Raw genomic sequence first — 19,894 nt, 5'->3', positions numbered from 1 at the left:
TTTTTATTTGCCAGTAAAATATCAGATGTCCTCCTCTTTGCTATTTCAGCTTACATATGTCATCTCTCAAAACATCCTTTTGAATTCCCAAGTGCTTTTCAAGCTCAGAGACAGCTGAACATAAATCCCACGCCAATTGTTCCTTTTGTGGGAAAGTTTTTATCATTCACCGTTCAATCAGGTAAGGATATGTTAAACCAAAACAGGCTAAGGCTTTCAAATACGTCACTTTTATCATGATCGTACCTTGCTTCATATTGTAACTTTTACTTCCAGATACCTCACTTCTAATCTAGCATGCAATTAGACCTCAAGGATTATTTGCTCAATTGAATAATACAACGTCTGAAGTCACTGACACATGATATACATATATGTGTGTTTGTGTATGCATATATATTTTTTTCTACCTTTCCACTTTCTGTTGAAGAGGGGACAAAGAAGCGAGAGATGCCATTTGGGGAGGCTTAATTGGCATGATGCAAGCACCGTTGGCTTCAGAATGCATCTGCCTCTTACATGGGAATAGAAAAGTGAGACACGTGGATTTCTCAGGCATGGATTTCAATCTCTACAGCATAAAGGACTACCCTGGCTTTCTTCTCAATGAACACAACTATTATTTTATAGGTAAAAGAAGAAAAAAAAAGCAGTTTTTATTTCCGTTTTCATTTGCCTGGCAAAACTACAATAGTTATGGGAGCTACCACATTGTCACTGCTTTTCAGGTAACAAAGTTTTTTATTTTGTTTTGCAGATGTGACTGAGGGCAACAACAGGTAATTTCCATATTTCAGGGTTAGTATAAAGGAGCAACTCAGTCTTAAACACTCTTTCAATTAAACCACAACTATGAAAGAATAATTTCAATTTGCTGAATAACATGAACAGAAGTTTATCCCATCATTTAAAAAACCATTTAAAGCACAAGTTGGCAACCTGACTCAGGCGAGTTAGTAGAAAGCAGATAACAAACATGTGCAACTTGATGTGCTAACTAACTACTAAACGACAGAGTGTGTATATGACCTAGTGTGTAGGCTGTCAATTGAGCTATTCACATCCCACATCAGAGCATCTGGATTCAATTCCCAACCCCAGACCTGACTCAGGTTTTGGGATAATGCAGACTCTAGAAGGCACCAGATGATGTTTCAAGTTGCTGATTCTCTGCCACTAACATGGGAAACACATATTGAGTTTCCAGATCTCTGTTTCCGCCAGGGCTATCTCTGACCATTGTTGGTGTTTTAAACTTCTTAAATAAGCAAAAACAGACAACAGAGAGACACCAACACATACAAATGGCATAACAGAGAAATCAGAGTGCTTTGCCTGGAAAATATATTAAACAGCACAAAAACCTTCTGTTAAGTTGTATTATTTTTAAATTAGTCTATCCTTACTACAGTCAACTGGCATCCAGATACGGAATTACCATAGAAATTGAAGCTACTAGCAGAGATTTTCACTACTCCTTTGTATGACGTGCTCATCTTAGGTCACACGGCAAGGATGTGTTCTTAACACACGCTCGGGAACACAGGCTTGCGGATTCAACACTGCTTTTGTGCATGAGCAGCAGCAAAGAGCCTTGATATGAAATGTGCTGTGACCATTAAAACTTACATGTCAAAGAGTGTCACTTCTCACACATTTCATCTGTCAATGTAAATGATGTGGCAATAATCTAAGTTCAAGTGAGTGAAATAGTAACAATCTACAACGTGCCGAAGAAAGTAACTCAAAATTTTTGGAGAAAAGTGAAAAACAAGTTCAACAAAAAGAAAATGAGCTAAACTGTAGTCAAATGACATGATCAGAAACCTCTCCACAGAAAATGCAAAGTTGGGAAGCAAACACAGGAAGATATTCAGTGTTACATGCCATTAGGGGTTTGTGAACTAAGAAGTTAGTGAGATAGCAGTGTACTCAAAATCCAATACTTTTATATCATCAGATTGTGATGAGAACACGGAGTTCCACGGAGTTCCCTGTTGGTGGGAAAGCAAATCCATAGAGCTATCTTGGAACACAGTTGGGCAATTTGCTACAAAACTAAATACAGAACAACTCATTATTATTTATTCAAATGAGTTAAAAATCTATTTCTAAACAATGACATTCAGATCAATATCTATTAAAAAATTATGTACCACTTTCTAAACCTGAAGAATCAAGTCCCCTTCAGTGAATGAATGGATTACAAACAGTAATTTACTCAGGCAATGCAATATGATAAAGTGCTTAAAAAATGCAGTATCAATGAATAAGAACACATGGAGAAAATTTAAATATATCTTACAAAACAAAAAGTCCAATGTTTCAAAAATAACACACTACATAAAATAATTCAAATATCTTGTGGAAAATGGGATTATTGGACAAACTTATTTTTGTATGAGAATTTGAAATCCTTGTTGAGTTTTTCATAATGCAAATTTTCCATGAACTTTCTGAAACTACACTGGATGCATAAATTTTATTTTGCAAGAAAATAAACTTATCTTTTAACTTTCTATGAATTATTTGAAGGACTATTCCAGCCGCATAACATATTTAGAAAAGGCAAAACTATGAAGAGATTAAAAAGATCATTAGTTTCCAGGGGCTAAAAATGGAGGAATAAATAGATGTAGGGTGGAACAGATGGAGTACAGAACGTTTTTAGGGCAGTGAAAATATCCCAAATGTAACTATTATGAGAGAGATATGTCATTATTAATATATGTAGAATAGACAAGACCAAGAGTGAGCCCTAATATAAACAGGGGACATTTGGTGATAATGGTGTGTCAATGTAGATTCTGTAACAAATACACTGCTCTGCAAGATGGGGGCCATGGGAAATAGTGCAGATTATGCATTGTGGGGTATTGAATTTATGGAATATCTGTACATTTTATCAATTTTTCTATGAACTTAAAATTTTCTAAGGTAATAATATCAATGTTTAAAAACGAGGTTTGTCAGTATATTTGCACATAGTAGAAACCACCATTTGGGCCCAGTATGATTACTCAATGGCTAAGCCATCTTGCAAGTACCAGGATCCCAAATGGGAACTGGTTTGTGTCCCACCTTCTCCTCTTCCCTTCCAGCTCCCTGCTTATGACAGAGGATGGTACAAAGGTTCAGGACCCTGCACCCACGTGGGAGACCCAAAAGAAGCTCTTGGCTCCTGGTTTCAGATTAGCTCAACTCCATCACTGAGGCCATTTGCAGAGTGAACCAGCATATGGAACATCTTTCTCTCTGTCTCTCCTTCTCTCCATAAATCTGATCTGCCTTTTCCAATAAAAAGCAAATAAGTCTTTAAAAAAAAGGAAATCTATCACTTAACAGTACAACAAAGTGTTATAATGAGCACTAACATCTTTAATCTTCTGACATTAACCCTGTAAAATCTCCTGTTAAAAAACAAAAGTCTCTTTGAAAACAAAAATCATAAAAAATGTAATTGATGTGGCATGATGCTATGATAATTAAAAATAATACAGGTTATATTGAGTTACTTCTACACAAAAGCATTCACACCAATATTTATAAAAATTGACAAGGTTTTATTAATTATTTATGGAACTGAAAACATGTTCATATTCATGTTAAGCCATTGGAGCATCATGAAACAATGAAAAGATTTGAGCTTATGGCATAAAAACAACTCAAAGAAAAATTCTACAATAAAGTTAATAATTATGGATTATTATGAATATCACTAATTACCCTTCACTAAAATTATCCAAGATTGGATAATTGGAGGTAATTTTACACTAATATCATCCATATTTCAAAACTGCAAAAACGTGAGTAACTCAATATAGTACATTCCTTTATAAGGTGTAGTTTTATCACTCATATTGTGATTTGGTACATTTCTGAAACTGAATTGAAATTCAACATATCCTAATTTTCCATTTGTCCCAGTTTGGGAAAGCATCTATTATCTAGATATTTACAAGCAAAGATACAGTTTTGGGTAATTGTTTAGCATCTTAGTATAGGATTGTTTCCTGGAAATTAAGCTTGCAATGTATAGTCACTCTCTGACATTCCTTGACCAGTCTGCAGAACAGATTCACAAGTGTGTGATGAAACATGGCTGTAATGGATGGTTTTCAACTAAATGCTTGTGTTGTGCTTGAAAATAGTGGTATGGTTGAGTTTTAATTGCACATTTTAAATCAGATTGAAGAGTTTTTTTTTTTATTGTTTAGCTCCACCTCTAATTGACAGTGGAGACAAGTCACACATGTTCAAGTAAAGAAGGTGGCTTCCTTGAATAATGTAAAGGGATAAGACAAGCACGCATGTGCACAAATGCACCTACACACTTACACTACCACTACAACAGGGAGCTAACACCGCAGCATTGCTCTCTTCTTGCTTGCTGTTCCTCAGCCTGCTCAAGAGCCTGATTATCAGGACAAAAATCCCTCTTCCACAACATTCAAACGGCCTTTCCTGTGCAATCTTAAACCACTCTTTGATAGAATGCTTTGACTTTCTCATAACTCTATCTTAGGAAGAAAGTCAGCAGGCACCAACGTTGTTTCAGTCACTACTTTTCCATCTTTAGGCAAATGAGCCTGCTTCACTATCCCTTTGAAGTAAAACCTTTGTGTTTTATCACGTTGACAAAAGAGGCGGATATCCTTCACTGAATTTCTTAGTATTTAATTTCTAATCTGTTTTTAATGAACTGGCCCATACTAAAAAAATACAATTTCATTTGGAGAAGTGAAAAAACATAAGGGATAGGGACTATCTAAAGTCCCTAGGACATGTTTAAAACTGCCTTTCACTTGGCAGCTCATTCCGTCTCCATCACACGGTAGTGCAGAGGATCTGTTGAGTACCATGGATAAACTATTAAAAAAAATCAATTTTTGCAGATGAAAAATAGGACCAATAAATATTTTATTTAAAATCTCAGTTGAAACAAGGATTAATTTTCAGTTCTCTAGCCCCAATTACATAATAAAACCTAAATCAGATGTTGAAATATTCATGATTCCAAATTCAAAAATGTGTTTGGGAGTATCTTTAACTCATAACAAATTATGTCACTCCCACAAGCTCCCACAATGAAGGAAGGAAGGAATAGTTGGCATAAGTCTGCTACTACATGTATGACATTTTCAAAATATTTTTCTTTAGGTAAAGGTTAAAAAAAAAATCTAGAGTGGTTTATTCCAGCTTTCAAGACTATGATGTCTTTACCACAGTTTTTCTTTTTTTTTTTTTTTTTTTTTTTTTTTTTAAGATTTTATTTTACTTTCATTACAAAGTCAGATATACTGAGAGGAGGAGAGACAGAGAGGAAGTGGAGCTGCCGGGACTAGAACCAGCGGCCACATGGGATCAAGGCGAGGACCCCAGCCACCAGGCCACGCCGCCAAGCCCACCACAGTTTTTCATGTGCACATTGGGTATATACAGAATGAGTGTAAGGTCATGATAATGGCAGACACCATATAAGATAAATATTTATAGCATAAAACGTAATAGCAAAATCTAAACACAGCCATATAGTTCTTAGAAGAATGCCTGGCATGTAAAGAAAACATAACTAATTATTTTGACTCTTATTAACTAATCCTTACAACAATCTATGAGGTAGGTACTATTGTTGGAATCATGCATATTTAACCATAAATTGATAAATACGGTCATGCTAACTGTACTAAAAAAAATCCACAATTAGACAAATGCAGTGCAATCCTTGAAAATGGTTTCTTCAAGCCTAGATGAAAGTCAGTCATGGAGACCAGGTTATAGGTGCTATCATTCCCATTATTTTTAGATAACAATAATGTTTCAAATATTTTCAGTGACACAATAATGTGACCACCTTATCACCAGATAATTAAACTCAAATTTCCAGGTTTGTAATAATCTACGCTGTCCAATCACATTGGTTATTCCTTTGGTCTAAGCCGGTGACTATTTGGGAAAGTCACTGTTAGCAAATGAACTTTATTTTCTTTTTCAAGTGTCAGTATCCTGCCTTTGGTAAATACCATATAAACTGCCCAAAATTTTCATTCCCATTCAAGTTACAACCTACTCAAAATGTATTTAATGTAAGCCAGGATAACAGAATAAAAACAGCACAACTCTATTGGCTTTCAAAAACACACATTCCAACATCAAGTGCATCAGTTTACAATACAGTATCTATCTTTATGATATCTGCTAACACTTACAAATATGGTGGCCAAGAAAAACTAAGGAAACAATATTTTGAGTAACATAAAATCACAGCTATGAGATGTCATTGCTCATTCCATTTCCAAGATGCATTCTCAGATAAACTAATTAGTTCTATTTAAGTAGCATCATTTTGATCACCAGAAAGTTAAAGGAAGCATGGATGAAACCTATATATATTTTAATCTCCCCAAATATAATTTTCATTGCTCCAGAACAAAATGAAAACAGCTGGCATAACGAACGAAATGAATCAGATTCTCCAAAATCACATACCAAGTTTTGAGTACAAAATCTATCACAACGTCATTAAAATGTTGAAAATTAAAGTTATTTGAAACTTCTGGAGCAAAACAATGCATTCTTTTCCACAAAGGCACCACAATGTGCCTTCCCTATCTTTACATACACACCCTTTTGCCAAAGAAATATCAAAAAACACAAAAGCTGAATTGTCAATGGAAAAATTAATAGACAATCACTTTACAGGAACTTGTGCCTTGCAGAGATGAACAGTAGAGGGAGGGGAAACGCAGTGAAACAATCCAGCACTTACAAGGCTTCAGGAGAAATGAATCACATTTGTCTGGTTCTAATTTGGCATGTCTTCATTTAAATAATAATTATTGTTATTGTTACTATTTTAAATATAGCAAGGGTCTATCTTTCCTTCCTTCCCAGGGCCTCTCTTGAGGGAGCCAGTTGCTTAAGCGTAGGGCTAATTGGAACTCTCCCATTTCAGTACCGAGGACAGAAATCACTTGCTCCCTGGGGAAAACGCACTCCAGACGACCTCCAGACGCCTACTTTTCGGACCAAGCAAGAATCAGAAAAGACACCTGTCCTGTTGACCACCTGTTTTTAAAAGTCCCCTCTCCTGTCAGACATACCCGTAACTTCTCGGAGGGGACACTGAACAACTCCACGTCGCGCGCCGCCCTTGCAGGCTCAAACAGAGCGTCGCGAGTTAAGTGGAAAGCAGGTCGCTTCGAGCGCCCTCAGAGGGGGACCTGACTCCAAGTCAGCGCTCGGTGACAGCTAACGCGTTCCCGGGAGCGAAAGGGACTTCCGGGATTGAAAAAAAAAGGAAGGAAGCGAGCACCCCCAAGGCAAAACTGCCGGTGGAGCCACCCCTCACCCGGGGGGTGGGGGGGCACCGCCTCCTTTCTAACACCCGGCGCGCTGAGTAAGGCGAGGGGGCGGGGAGAAAGGGCCTGGAGCAGGCCAGGGGGCCTCGGGCGCGTGGGGGTTGGGAAGGGGCTTCTGCTCACCGCTCGGGCTGTGGCTGGACCTCAGGCTCCTTCCACAGAGGCACTGCAGCATATGCACTCCTTTCTTCAGAGAAAGCCCAAGAATCTTCATGGAGAAGCGCGCCCGTGGGGTTCTCGACTCCCCGCCCACCTGCGCTAATTGTCCAACCAAGAGGCGGCCTCCCTTCGGAAGCCGGGTCGTGAGTCCATGGTGCGCGCGTCCCAGGCAGAGGGTAGGGCGCACATGGGTCGCCCAGGGCCCCGGCGCGAGCAGCCAGCGCGGCAGGCGCCGCTGCCGGGCTGGCGGGAGGAAGCACCGCTCCACCGGGGCCAGCCCTCACGGGAGCCAGAGGCTGCGCCCCACCTCTGTGGGCTCCCTGACACTTTGGGACTTTCCGAAGGAGGCGGCTCGTCAGCGCGCGGGTGAGTGGACGGAAGAGGCGGAGGACGTCACCGAGGATAGGGGTTCCTGGCAGGTGTCGACGTCCGGAGGGACAGGGACAGGGTCCCGAGGCGTCCCCTTTCCTTCAGGACGAGGGGCTTGGGGCAGCTCCTCTGCTCTGGCTCCGGAGCGACGGGCGGGAAACCCAGCTGGCCCTCCAGCCTCCGGGCCCACTGCCTTCCAGAACTGCGGTGGGAGGAGAGGGCCGCCGCGTGGTCAGGGCGGGCGGCCCAGTCAGCCCGGAAGGCTGCGCTCCCGAGGGCTGTGCGCGGAGCCGGGGTGGCTCCAGCGAGGGAATCGGGCGGAAGAGACGCGCCGGCAGGAAGCACTGGACCCTGGAGGCTGCCGAGCGTCAGAAGCGACTCGCGGGAAGCGGGGGCTGGGCAGGGAGGAGGGATTACAATAAGGAAAGCTCTGGGGTTTCTGGCGAGGAGAGCCTAGGGGAGCTTAAGAACGTAGGAGGGAAGGCTGGACGCCTGGTCTTTTCCAGCTGGGACTGTATGACCTTGGCTAAGTCACTTACCGTCTCTGGGTGTGGAAGGGTTGCGGAAATGAGGGTTTTTGGAAGAGCTTAGCCCGGGTGCATCCTGCTATGTGCCCGCAACTGAAGACAGACCTAGCTAGGGCAAGACAGGTGTGGCAGGAAATCCAACAGCAGCAGCGGGCTTAAGCGTGAGAGGGTTCTGCTGGGCTCTACCTTTGCCAGATGGTGAAGATGATCAGGAATCTTTTCCCTGGGCTTACAGTCTCGATTGCAACCCCGTTTCCCCCTAAGATCAGCAACATCATGCCGTCGAGTCCCAAAGGCCATAAATGAAGCAAGCATGCACAGGATGAGGGCCATGGAATAGGACAGGACCCGATGACATCTCAGTGGGAAAAAAGGGACTTAAGCAAACGCAAGAAACAGTACATCATTGTTCAAAGTACAGAACTTGTAGAGAGTACAAGTTCAAATTCCTCTTGATTGGGAGGGCTTACAAGATATTCAACATCCCCATGTCTCCTTTCTGCACTTAGAGAAAGAAGTGATGCTAACATCTGCCTTACCCAGCCCTTGATGAGGATCAGGAAAAAACAAACAACGACAACAACAAAAGTATGAAGTTAAGTGCTAATTACTATGACTTAGTCTTGACCTGTAGGGCTTGAACCGTACAGTTATCCAAATTTCTGATTCAATAGTTCATTGCCCCACCTCAGCAGCTCCTAGGTGGTTCACTGAATAAAGACTGTTAGAAGGATTAGCCAGAGATGGAGCCAAACGCTGCCTTCCTCTTTTTCACATCTCCTAACTCCTGGTTTCCTCCCACGAACTGGTTAGCCCTTCTCCCCAAAGGAGTAAAAAGGGCTATTAGCTCCCCTTCCTCTTTTCTCCTCTACAACCTGCCAAGTTCCTCGGATGCCACCTCTAGGTTGAAGTGAAGGTTGAAACTGTCCAGAAGAAGTCTCTTTTTCAAAAGCTGTGAAAGAAAACCAAGCACCAGGAGTGTAGCTTAAACCCACAGCCACTCCCTTTTCAGAACTGAAGTACAGGAAGTCATTTGGAGTGGGGTTCAAGACCAAGAAAGAGCTGAGGACTCTCTTCTCACTTTGTAATCCTGCTCTTCAGTGGGATCACCAAAGTGCTCAGCTCTTCACAGTCCTTAAAGGTGTTCATAAGGTCACCACCTTGTCATCACCAGGCACGTTCTGAGGCCCAGGGGCCACCTGAGCCATGCAGACTTCATCTTTTCAGCCTCTGTGGGAATTAGTGAGAAACTTGGCTCATCTGGGGACGTACCCATCAAAATTCCCAAAGGAAGGAGAGACAATTAGCAAAAGGAAAACATCTAAAAATAGTCTTAGTGCAGCAGCAGAAGACAGAGTTTTCCAGTAGTGCTCTCCTTCCCTAGAATGTAAGGCCTACACTGGTTTTTTGTTTTATTTTGTTTGTTTCTGTTTTTGCCCTGAGAGAGTGCTGTTGCTGGAAAAACAGAAAAGGGAGTAGGATAGGACACTTGTTCCCTCAGGAGAGCTAGAGCAGAATTGACAGGTCCATGCATTAAATTAAAATACACATGACTTTCTAAGCATCAACTTTCCTAGCCATCATGAGCCTGTCTTCCCAACTGTCAGGGCTGCTGCAAGGACTCAATGAGGTGAAAGTTCTTTAATAGGTTTAATTATCTGTGTAAGGGAAGATACTGTCACTTCCGTCCATGTGTTCTAGGTGTTAGATCACTAAGACCTAACACAGTGGCTCTGTGATTTGATTATAGGGAGCATGAAGTGTGAATCTTCTGACTTCTTAGCAAGACTACAAGCTTGCAGAAGGCAGGGCAAGAAAGTCAACTCAGTTATAATTAATATTCCAGGGGCCCGCTGAATTCTTAAATGGCCGTCACAGTTATGACTATGAACAAGTGCGTTTAGCTTTGGAAAAGTGGGTCATCAGAGAACCTGAAAAAAAATAAATGCAGGAATCACACTCGATTTTGTTGTTGTGACTGAACGTTCAGAAGAGTTCCGGTGACACTGAGAAGAGCACATATTTTAATGGAAAATAGCTTTTAGTATATGTCATAGGGTTAAAATATTTGTGGAAAATAGAATTAAAGGAAAACGTGATCTTGGCATGAGAAAGAATTTTGAAACCTATTTTTTTTACATGTTACTGACATCTGATCAAAATGATCAGTAGAATTTTATCAGAATTCAGAAAACACTCCTTACTACGGTTGCTGTCTGTTTTTATAGTTACGCACAGTTATCTCAGTTTCCCTACAGATTTTTCAGCAGTATTTTAGATGAATTAATTTCTGCACATACCAAAGCATTCAAAATTAACACAAGGCAAAATGAAGACAAAATGTGATAATCAGGAGTACGTGGAGCTAGGGAAATGCAATATTTTAATATAAACAAAATTAAGCTTTCTGTAATTATCCACAAATCAGTTACATTTTTACTTGAAATAATATTTTGTATTTTATATGTAAGGTGTGTTATTATTAATATCTAAATATTAAAGCATTATTGGTGTGGGCATGTGGCACACCAATGTGGGCATTAACACAATACCTGGGATATATGCATGCCAGAATGGAACGCTCGCTTTCACAACTCTGGCTTGCCTTTGCGGCTTGCTTTAGTTCATTCCCTGGGAGGTAGCAGGTGTGGCTGAAGTGTTTAAACCTTTGCCAGATTGAGTCCCAAACTCCTCCTGTCCTCACTTCTGCCTGGCCCAGCCCCCTCTGTTTGGAGTATTGAGGGTGTGACCTAGCAGAAGAACGAGAGCTCCCTCTCCATTTGTCTCTTCCTCTTCTCCCATTCCCCCTCTCCCTTCTCCCTCTCTCGCCCTTTTCTATCTACTTGCCTTTCAAATAAATAAAAAAATAAATTGTTATGTGAATCTAATTACATTTTAACATTAGTCATCCTGTTTTCTAATTGACTTAGATACCTTGGACAACTTCTAGCAAATGACTCACCAGTGAGTTTTCAAAATGAAACAATTTAGCACCTTTCAAGAAGGAATGGGAAGTCTGGTACATGACGAGGAGTGAATTTGTTAAAATCCCTCCTACCTCTGTTTTTCTTTTTTTTGTAAGAGCCATCTACTCATAGTTTGTATGCAGGAATTAATAGTTATTTGAAGGACTTCTGAGATTTTTAAACGGTGACTTATCTACACTATTTTCTGTTCTTATTAAATACAGAAGCTGTTAACTCTTGGCATCAGCTGCACAATTTGTCTGCTTGGAAGCCTACACAGAATCTGTAATATATGCAAGACTTTTGCCATTTCCCAAACTTTTAATAACGATCTTAATCTTAAAGTGTCTCTTGATGAAAAGCAACTTTATTTTTACAAAACAAAGGTTAGAAGATTGAAACAATTCTGTTATCTAATGTAGTGTATTTTCTCTTTGCCACATTTATAATCCATTGACTGCAAAGGGACCAGTCATGTCTGCAACTCGTGGCTTAGAAACATCTGCAACTCTAAACTGGACATGCAATGATACTAATTTCTTTAGATAGTATGACAAACCAGCCATCAACTGCTATTCAGTTTTATCAATGACAAATGACCTGGAGAAATTATGTTTTCCAGTCTATGTGTGTGTTTTTGTCTTCTTCATGTTGTTCATTGTTATTTGTTGTTGCTCTTTTCCTATTATGTATTCTTAAACTTTCAATTTTAAATTAATCAAGGCAATTCATGTGTGCACTTTAATTTTTAATAACAGTATAATCAGTATACATATAAAATGCCTGACCATCTTCACTGGTACCTTGTGTTAAAATAAACCACAAGTCTGATTCAACTTTCACTGCTTCCTCTAACACCCTTTCTGTTTCACAATTGAGCACATTTAGTTGCTGTGCTTTTCAGTCTCAATCAATATGTGACATTGCTCAGCCCCTTCTCGTGTTTCAGAGCCTTCACACTTCCAGTGGGTACTAATCAAATATTTTGTGTGGTAGCTTTCAAATATGTAATAATTAGGCTAAGGTTATTTACTGTACATAGAGTTCCATAAAAGTGATGTTTTATCCTTCTCAGCATATCATTATTGGGGGAAGAAGCTTTTATGATTTCAACCAGTGAGAGTAACCTCAGTCATTTGGTTACTGTAGTGTCTGCTGTGTTTCTGTATGTAAAGACGCATTTCATTTTTATAACTGATGAATATATTAAGGAAGAAACTTTGACACCACAGTGATTTATTTCTCCTCAAACTTTTATGCACTGACTTTTAGCCTCCACTGTGGTTCGTGTTTGCAAAAATTATTACTGAATTGTAAGCCTAATAATGATTTTTATATCCTTAATTTTTCTGCAACAATGGGAATTCTGTTGTAAGAATTCTTCCCACTCCTTTATTTTTCTCATTCAATTATTCATTAGAGCAGACAGTTATTTGATGAACTGTAATTCAACACTGTTACTATTTATTCTGTAATCAAATTGCTCCACCTGTGACCATTGCGAGTTCCTTTGAGCTGGATCGTATGTCCTTCTGACATATCACATCTGTTTTTTAGCAGTTCCCTAAATTTTGATGTCACATGTTGTTCCGGTTTGTTTTCATTTTCTCTCTCATAGTTCCTGAATCAACACATTTTTAATTAGTCCTACCTAGTTCTTTTTGTTGCAGAATGGTACCCAGGAATCAAGACTTGGATATAAATGCAGCTATGGTTATTGGGGTATCATTGCTGTTAGGTCATCTCTATGGAGAAAGCTAATATACTATATTTCTCCCCGTCAGATTTAACTATAGATAAATACATCAGATAAAGATAGAGACAGAGATGGCTGACACATCTAATCTCAAGCCAAGACCTTAGATTTCATTTTTGTCTTTTTCTTTATTTGTAAAATTTTCTCCTTAAAATGAAAACTCTGAGATTTATAACTTATGATATATTCACTTTGCAAGTCTATTCACTTTATTGAATTCTACTATATACAACATTGTTAATCAATACTATTATTTTTTTAATTTTTATTTATTTTTAATGTTTTTTTACATGGTTGAGAGGGACACATGCCCCTCTGAACCTTTGATTAGGGTGGGGAGGGTCACTGTTTGGAGGAAGGACGGGGAGATAAATGTTTCAGGTCTCTTTTAATTTTTTCCTTTTGTTCCTTCTGTTTCCGTGGTGGGGAAAGGAGAGGGAAGGAATAGAGACCAAATCTCTACAGGATGAAGTTATGCAGTTGTTGTGGCTTTTAGCTTTAGGGAGTCCAATTAAAGTACTATTATGTAAAGAGTCTCAGGTCACTTTTTCATTTGCTCATCATCTTCTGGGCAGTTAAGCTTGTAATCCAGTTTGTTCTATTTGTTACTCCTCCTTGTTGTCTGTTGTCTAATCAAAATGAAAAACATCTTTAATTATTTAATAAATATTTTGATATGCAAAACATTGCATGGTGCTTTGCAAAAATATACATTTTGCAAAAATATGCTCTCCAGCAAGTATTACTCCCAGAGCATCCAGACTGTTTCTTTCCCTAGCATTTTCTATAGTAACCAACGTTTTTATCTTATTTTCACTGTTTCCTTTGCAGACATGTAGCCATTCCCCTCTCTGCTATAGTGGCTTTTTACATTGTATCTGATATTATGGCATTGCCATCAATGCTGCAATAAACAAATTTGTATATAATATTTTCACATTGGGGGTGTGGTCTCAAGATAGATTCAAAGAAATGAAAACACAGAGTCAAAGTGTCCAGATGCTTTGATTAGATATTGACGAGTTTCTCCAGAAAGTTTATATGAATTTGGATTTCTACCAACAACATGCCAGTGTTAATTTTGCCAGAGCTTCACCAATAACTTTATTATTCTTTGTCATTTTTGTTCATTTCCTTGTAATACATGAATTTACATGTCTTTAATTATTAATGAGTTTATTGTATCACTGGAAAATTTGTTATGGGAAGGGAAGTATCTAATATCACTTCCTGTTTGTCTATTAGAATGCTTTTTTAAAAAAATCTACCTTTATGTAATTTTTCATAAATATTTATTTATTTATTTGAAAGGCAGAATTACAGAGAGAGGGCAAAAGGCAGGGAAAGATTTTCAATTCCTTGATCACTCCCCAAATAATCACAATAACTGGGGCTGTGCCAGGTAAAACCAGGAACCATGAGTTTCTTTCTGGGCTTTCATATGAGTGACAATGTCCCAGGTATTTTAGTCATCTTCTGTTTTCTTGGGTGCACCAGCAGAGAGCTGGATTGGAAGTGGGACAGCCAGGACTTGAATCAGCACTCAAATACTGGATGCTGGCATTGCCTTGACTGACTGTGCTACAATGTCAGCCCCATGAAACTCTCTTTTAAACAGCCAAAGTAGTAAAGAAATTGTAGCGTTATTAAGTTGTATTCAATTAACTTTAAAACTATTTTAGTTAAAACAATGTTGCTACCATTTAGAAAGTGTGTAGAGTGTCCAGGTGTGTTTAACCCATCCTTGCATTCACCCTCCCCACAAATATTTCAAACCAAAGCTAATCTTTTGCTGTAAAAACTAGGAAACTATCAAATTCAAGTAAGACACAGGTTTTCAATACTGGTCTCACTACAGACGTCAGTGAAGGAACTGAAAAGGAAACAGTCCATTCTGCATTTTGAAGGTGGGAAGTAAGCTATTAGTAAAAGCTCTACAAAGAATAATTTAGAAACTTGAAGTATGTTTAAGGGAATAACCTGTATTTAAATATACAATGCCCAAAGCTTAATGTTACAACTTTACTTTCTAGCCACCTGTAATAAAACTCTGCTTGTAGATTGAGCCAGTACCCAGAAGTGACACTGTTTTCCTCCAAGCATGTCTGATGTTCCATCACACCATCGCTAGCTAAGGAGCAATAAATATGGTACCAGGTATGCGTCTTGAATCTTACCAAACTGAAAAAAAATGTAGTTCTTTCCTGAGAAAACATACCGAGGTCAGTTGAATGAGGAATTCTTTTCCCCAATCCAACCACTCTTCCTCAAATCAGTAATATGTCCAAGGCTAGCTGCTGCAGTTGGATTATTTTCTTCTCTAACAGCACTTCAACAGGTTATTTCAAATAAACATAGAGCTCTTGTCTTTATTAGAAGCACTTAAAAATGAATTATCTCAGTCAAGACAAATGGAAGGAAGATATTTTTCATCATAGCCAAGTCTGAGCTGTTTGTCGTGAAAAATATGAAGTCACTCAATCCAAGATAATTAATACTTATGATTCTCAATTAAAAAAAAACATTTGCTCGTTAGTCAAAACTCATTACCAAATTAGAGGCACAGTTTCAAATATGTACTCCCACCCATCTTTGCTAGTCTCTGAACACTTCTCCGATCGTAAATATTCCACATATCCCTTAATATCTGTGATAGATCGCATGCACATCTCTTGAAAACTCTCATGCCATCTTTCCCAGTAACCCATGTGACGCACAACTTCTAAGCTCTCGTTTACTTTGCCTGCATACTTATGTGTGTGTAGACAGATAGATAGATAATAGATAGATGGATGATAGCTAGCTAGATAGAGTCACATGCATATATATTTTCCTGTATGAGTCCTTTTACCTGCAAATTTTGCTAATGTCCATATCTGGCATTTTTTATATCTTAGTACTTAGAGCATGCAATGATTTTTGTATGTATATAAATGGAATGAATGGCAACTGTTTCGTGGGTTTTCCATTTTGGGAAAACATTTCAATTCCACATTAAATTATAAAACGATAACCCACAGAATTATAAAACTGGAAACTCCAAAGAAAAGACACTTTTAAACATATGAAAACACACTTCTAAGCATTTAAACAGTCATAAGAATCACTCATGATAAGGAAAATACAAGGTGTATCTATAGTAAGATACTATTTCATAGTTATATACCAAAGTTTAAAATTTTGATAACTAAGTGTACTAGAGATAATATAGAGTAATTGGAAACTCATACTTTCTTGAAAAGAGTAAATATTGATGGCTTTATAGTTGATAATTTATCACTAGCTTTCAAAAACTTAAAAAACATTTCTCCCTCGTGTAACTCTTGTTTTGATGTAGTTTCCAGATATCACTACACAAGATTATAATTATAACAACTGCACAACTGCAGGCAGTAGAACATTGCTGATAATACTGTTTGATCCCAGTGGTACTATTTCAATTTTAGCACAAGCCTACACATGAATGTGCTGCAATTTTAAATAATTGAATCAACATTTTATGTAGTAATCTAAGTAGATCTGTAAAATCTATTATTAAATGTGACAAACATATATTATTTGAAAATCTGCATGCTAGAAAAATGTATAACATAATGCATACATTTATGTCTACATTTATGCTTATAAACTGGTGGGCTCCATTTGGAAGTGTATCAAAACCCTGGGATCACATGTTGGCCTAGGGAGAGGGTGAGGGATAAAGTGAACACAGCAGAGAAAACAAAAGGCAGACTTTTTAACTGCAATTCATTTTACAATTTTAAAACCCTATACCATTTTATATATTACTACTTAAATCATATATTAAGCATGAAAGTGCATATTACTAAACCTGATTAAAATACAAAAATCAGAACACGAAAGAAACTCCTAAGAACTATGTATGCTTTTTGTTTAAGTCTTGATGCCCTAGGAGTAAGAAGACTTGGGTGATAATCATACTTGCTCAGTGCTGATAATAAAATGTTGGTAACAAAACTGGTTTTGGTATTGATGAGTCCTAGTGTCTAAGATGTAAGGGGTACGTGAACAAAAGATAAGAAAATCCTGATGTTCCTGCTCTTAATGCGCTACTCTTAAGTGCAGTAGAGGAAAAACAAACTTCTATACAAACTACATTGATAAAAGAAAGTGTAGAAATTGTCAGAGGAGCCCAGATGAGGGAAGCATATTCCTTTGCATAGGACTGATGTAAATTAAGGGAAAACGTATCCCAGCATGATGACATTTGTCAAGAAGTAGTTTTTTTCTAAAACACAGGAGTGAAAGCAGATTTACTTTTGGAGACTGCATTCAGGATTTTGGAGAATACAATTTTCTATAGTAAATATTTCTTTATTTTTATTATATTTTTGACAATCTTTACATAGTTAATTATGGTAAAAAAAAAAAAGGTTCAGGGGCTGTAGGGAAGTGGGTAAGACTATAATATCCATATTGTTTCCTTCTTGTATCTGAGGTAAAGGGGGATATTGAGGGAGAAGCCCTACCCAGTTTCCCACCCACCCCAAGTCCCAGATGTGGAGCATGAGAATAAAATTTCAAGTCAAATGATGATAGACATATATTATCTAGCCCTATCCTTCAACAACAACAACAACAACAAAAGAGTGCAGGGAAGAAGCAGTGATTTTCCCCACAAGTCAAGAGGCTCCAAGTTGTAGAGATGTGATTCCATGAACCAGGACAAGCCCATTCCATGCCATATTTGTAAAAAGACACAGTGGTGCTGTATCTGGCTTCAACAGCATCAGAATCAAACTTATTTCAGAATATGTACAGACAGGATTTCAGAATATTTTTTTCTCTGCATATTTTCTGCTTTTTAGAAGAATATGACTATCATCCATTTAAAAACTTGACAGTGACAAAGATAAGTATTGCCTTGATGGCAAACAATGAGACTTTTGTATTAAACTTCAGAAAAGATCATGGTTTGGACCTGCTATCATATTGGCAAGCTCTGTGCTGCTGTGTGTGGTCATGGGTCTACAGTTAGGGGATGCAGTTAGCAAATGGGTAAAAAGAGATTTTGAGCAGAACATACTTAGGATTCATTGAAGATGCAATAATTGAGAGTGAATATTTAGGCCACAATATGTTTTTCCTACTTATAAATGTGTTCACAAATCCATACATGTAAATATGTTGTACGTATTATATATGCATAGATTTTATGCCTGAACAGAACATAGATCCATGAATGTGTCAAGCAAGGGTATTATGAAGAATGTGAAATATCCAGCCTAGGTTGTACATTCGTTCTCACTCCCTCTTCATTTGCATAAACACACAAACATCTTCCAAAGAGGAGTTCACATATACCATCTCCACAAAGGCATTTTTTGCTCTTTCCCAAACTTGTTCACTTCTGTCTTTTGCTCACAAAATCCCACTTAAGTTCACTTTCATCAAATTACCCTAAATCAGACTGTGTTTGAATCAATGAACACATTCTGTCCTAGATGCAAAACTGTAATTTGCATGTCAAAATTGTTAATCGCTGCTTCATGAAACTCTTCCACCTTCTACTCAAAGACACCATTTTCTTTTGTTTGTATGTTTCTTGCTTTTTCTTGTATTTTCCTAATACCAATATCATTTTTCTTCTGCCTAGTTTCTAAGAATTGCTGCTTCTGAAAGGTTACAGACTCCATACTTTTCTTTCTTTCTCTCTGTTTTAAAATGACCTTTCCTGGGCATCCTTTTACCTATTAAAATCCTTGGACCATTTTAATGACTTCTAGATCTACATCTGTTAATCGGATCACTCTGTAGGTTACGTGTTACAAAGAATGTCCAAAGCAGTGATATCTACAACTGTATACATCTCTTTGTCCAAAAAGCAGAAATCTGTCAGGCTCCAGATTTCAGTGAATAACTGCATCTAGTTTCCAAATTCAAAACCCTGTGAGCTATCCCAGTCTCTTCTAGCTACCTTATCTCAAATCAGCCATAAAGGACTATGGACAGTATTTCCATAAGATTTCTAGTGTCCATCCCCTTATTGGCCTTCTTTAAACATTCATTATTTATTATCCATTCTCCACAACACCTTTATGAAAAAAAATCTGATTATCTTCTATCCAGCCTCCACATTGCCAAGACAAGATCAAAACTCAAATCCTTGAATAATTTTTCTGTTTAGCAAGTTTTCACAGAATTCAACATAATGCAGATAATTTAAGGTCAGCATATAACACCCATGATGATTTATCTTACCGTCTTCCTTACTTTTTTATGAACTTGATTCAGATCTTTGATTTACACTATTCTTTTTGTTCAAGTCCACAGTCTTTGTACATAATGTTCCATTTGCTTGGAATATCCTACCCTCTTACTTCTTCCAGTGACTACGCATCCATCTTTGCACACTGAATCCAGTGTCAGTAGCAACAAGAAGCCTTCGCTGACTAGTTAAATGCCCTTTTAATGGCTCACCTATAATGTTTTCCAGCATAAAACATTCACATAATAATCTCAAATCTTGTTTTATCAATTACCTTTCATTTTGATAGAGTAATGAGGGATCCAAAATAATACTTGAAATTTCAGTTAAATCAGTATAAATCTAATATATAGCTACAACTGAAATACAGAAAACATGAAGACTGTGATTCTGCAAGATCTAAAGAAAGAATGGTATTAATTCAGCTAAAAGATTCAGAAGAAACTGAGGCACTTGTATGTTTTAACTTATGTAAAATTAATCAGAAATGTTTTATATACATTTAATCTCCTGAAGTAGAAATACAC

General features: G+C 38.1%; 1 protein-coding gene across 4 annotated transcripts in view; it reads right to left on the bottom strand.

The window, feature by feature from the left end:
• Window positions 1–19,894, bottom strand: part of FGF12 (fibroblast growth factor 12) — a 536,096-nt gene that overhangs the window by 347,191 nt on the left and 169,011 nt on the right. The window contains exon 1 of one of the 4 annotated variants that reach the window (XM_004577789.3): window positions 7,485–8,135. The exons of 2 other annotated variants lie outside the window; for them this stretch is intronic. In XM_004577789.3, coding sequence (XP_004577846.1) covers window positions 7,485–7,575 — 91 coding nt within the window. In that variant the 5' untranslated portion in view covers window positions 7,576–8,135. Of the gene's footprint in view, window positions 1–7,103; window positions 7,200–7,484; window positions 8,136–19,894 lie in introns of those variants that run through there. One more of the 4 variants, XM_058662114.1, reaches the window with a different exon arrangement.

This window comes from Ochotona princeps, chromosome 3, assembly GCF_030435755.1.
Source record: "Ochotona princeps isolate mOchPri1 chromosome 3, mOchPri1.hap1, whole genome shotgun sequence".
NCBI lineage: Eukaryota > Metazoa > Chordata > Mammalia > Lagomorpha > Ochotonidae > Ochotona > Ochotona princeps.
The sequence above is the reverse complement of the archived record's forward strand: the minus strand, read 5'-3'. Positions and strand labels throughout refer to the sequence as shown.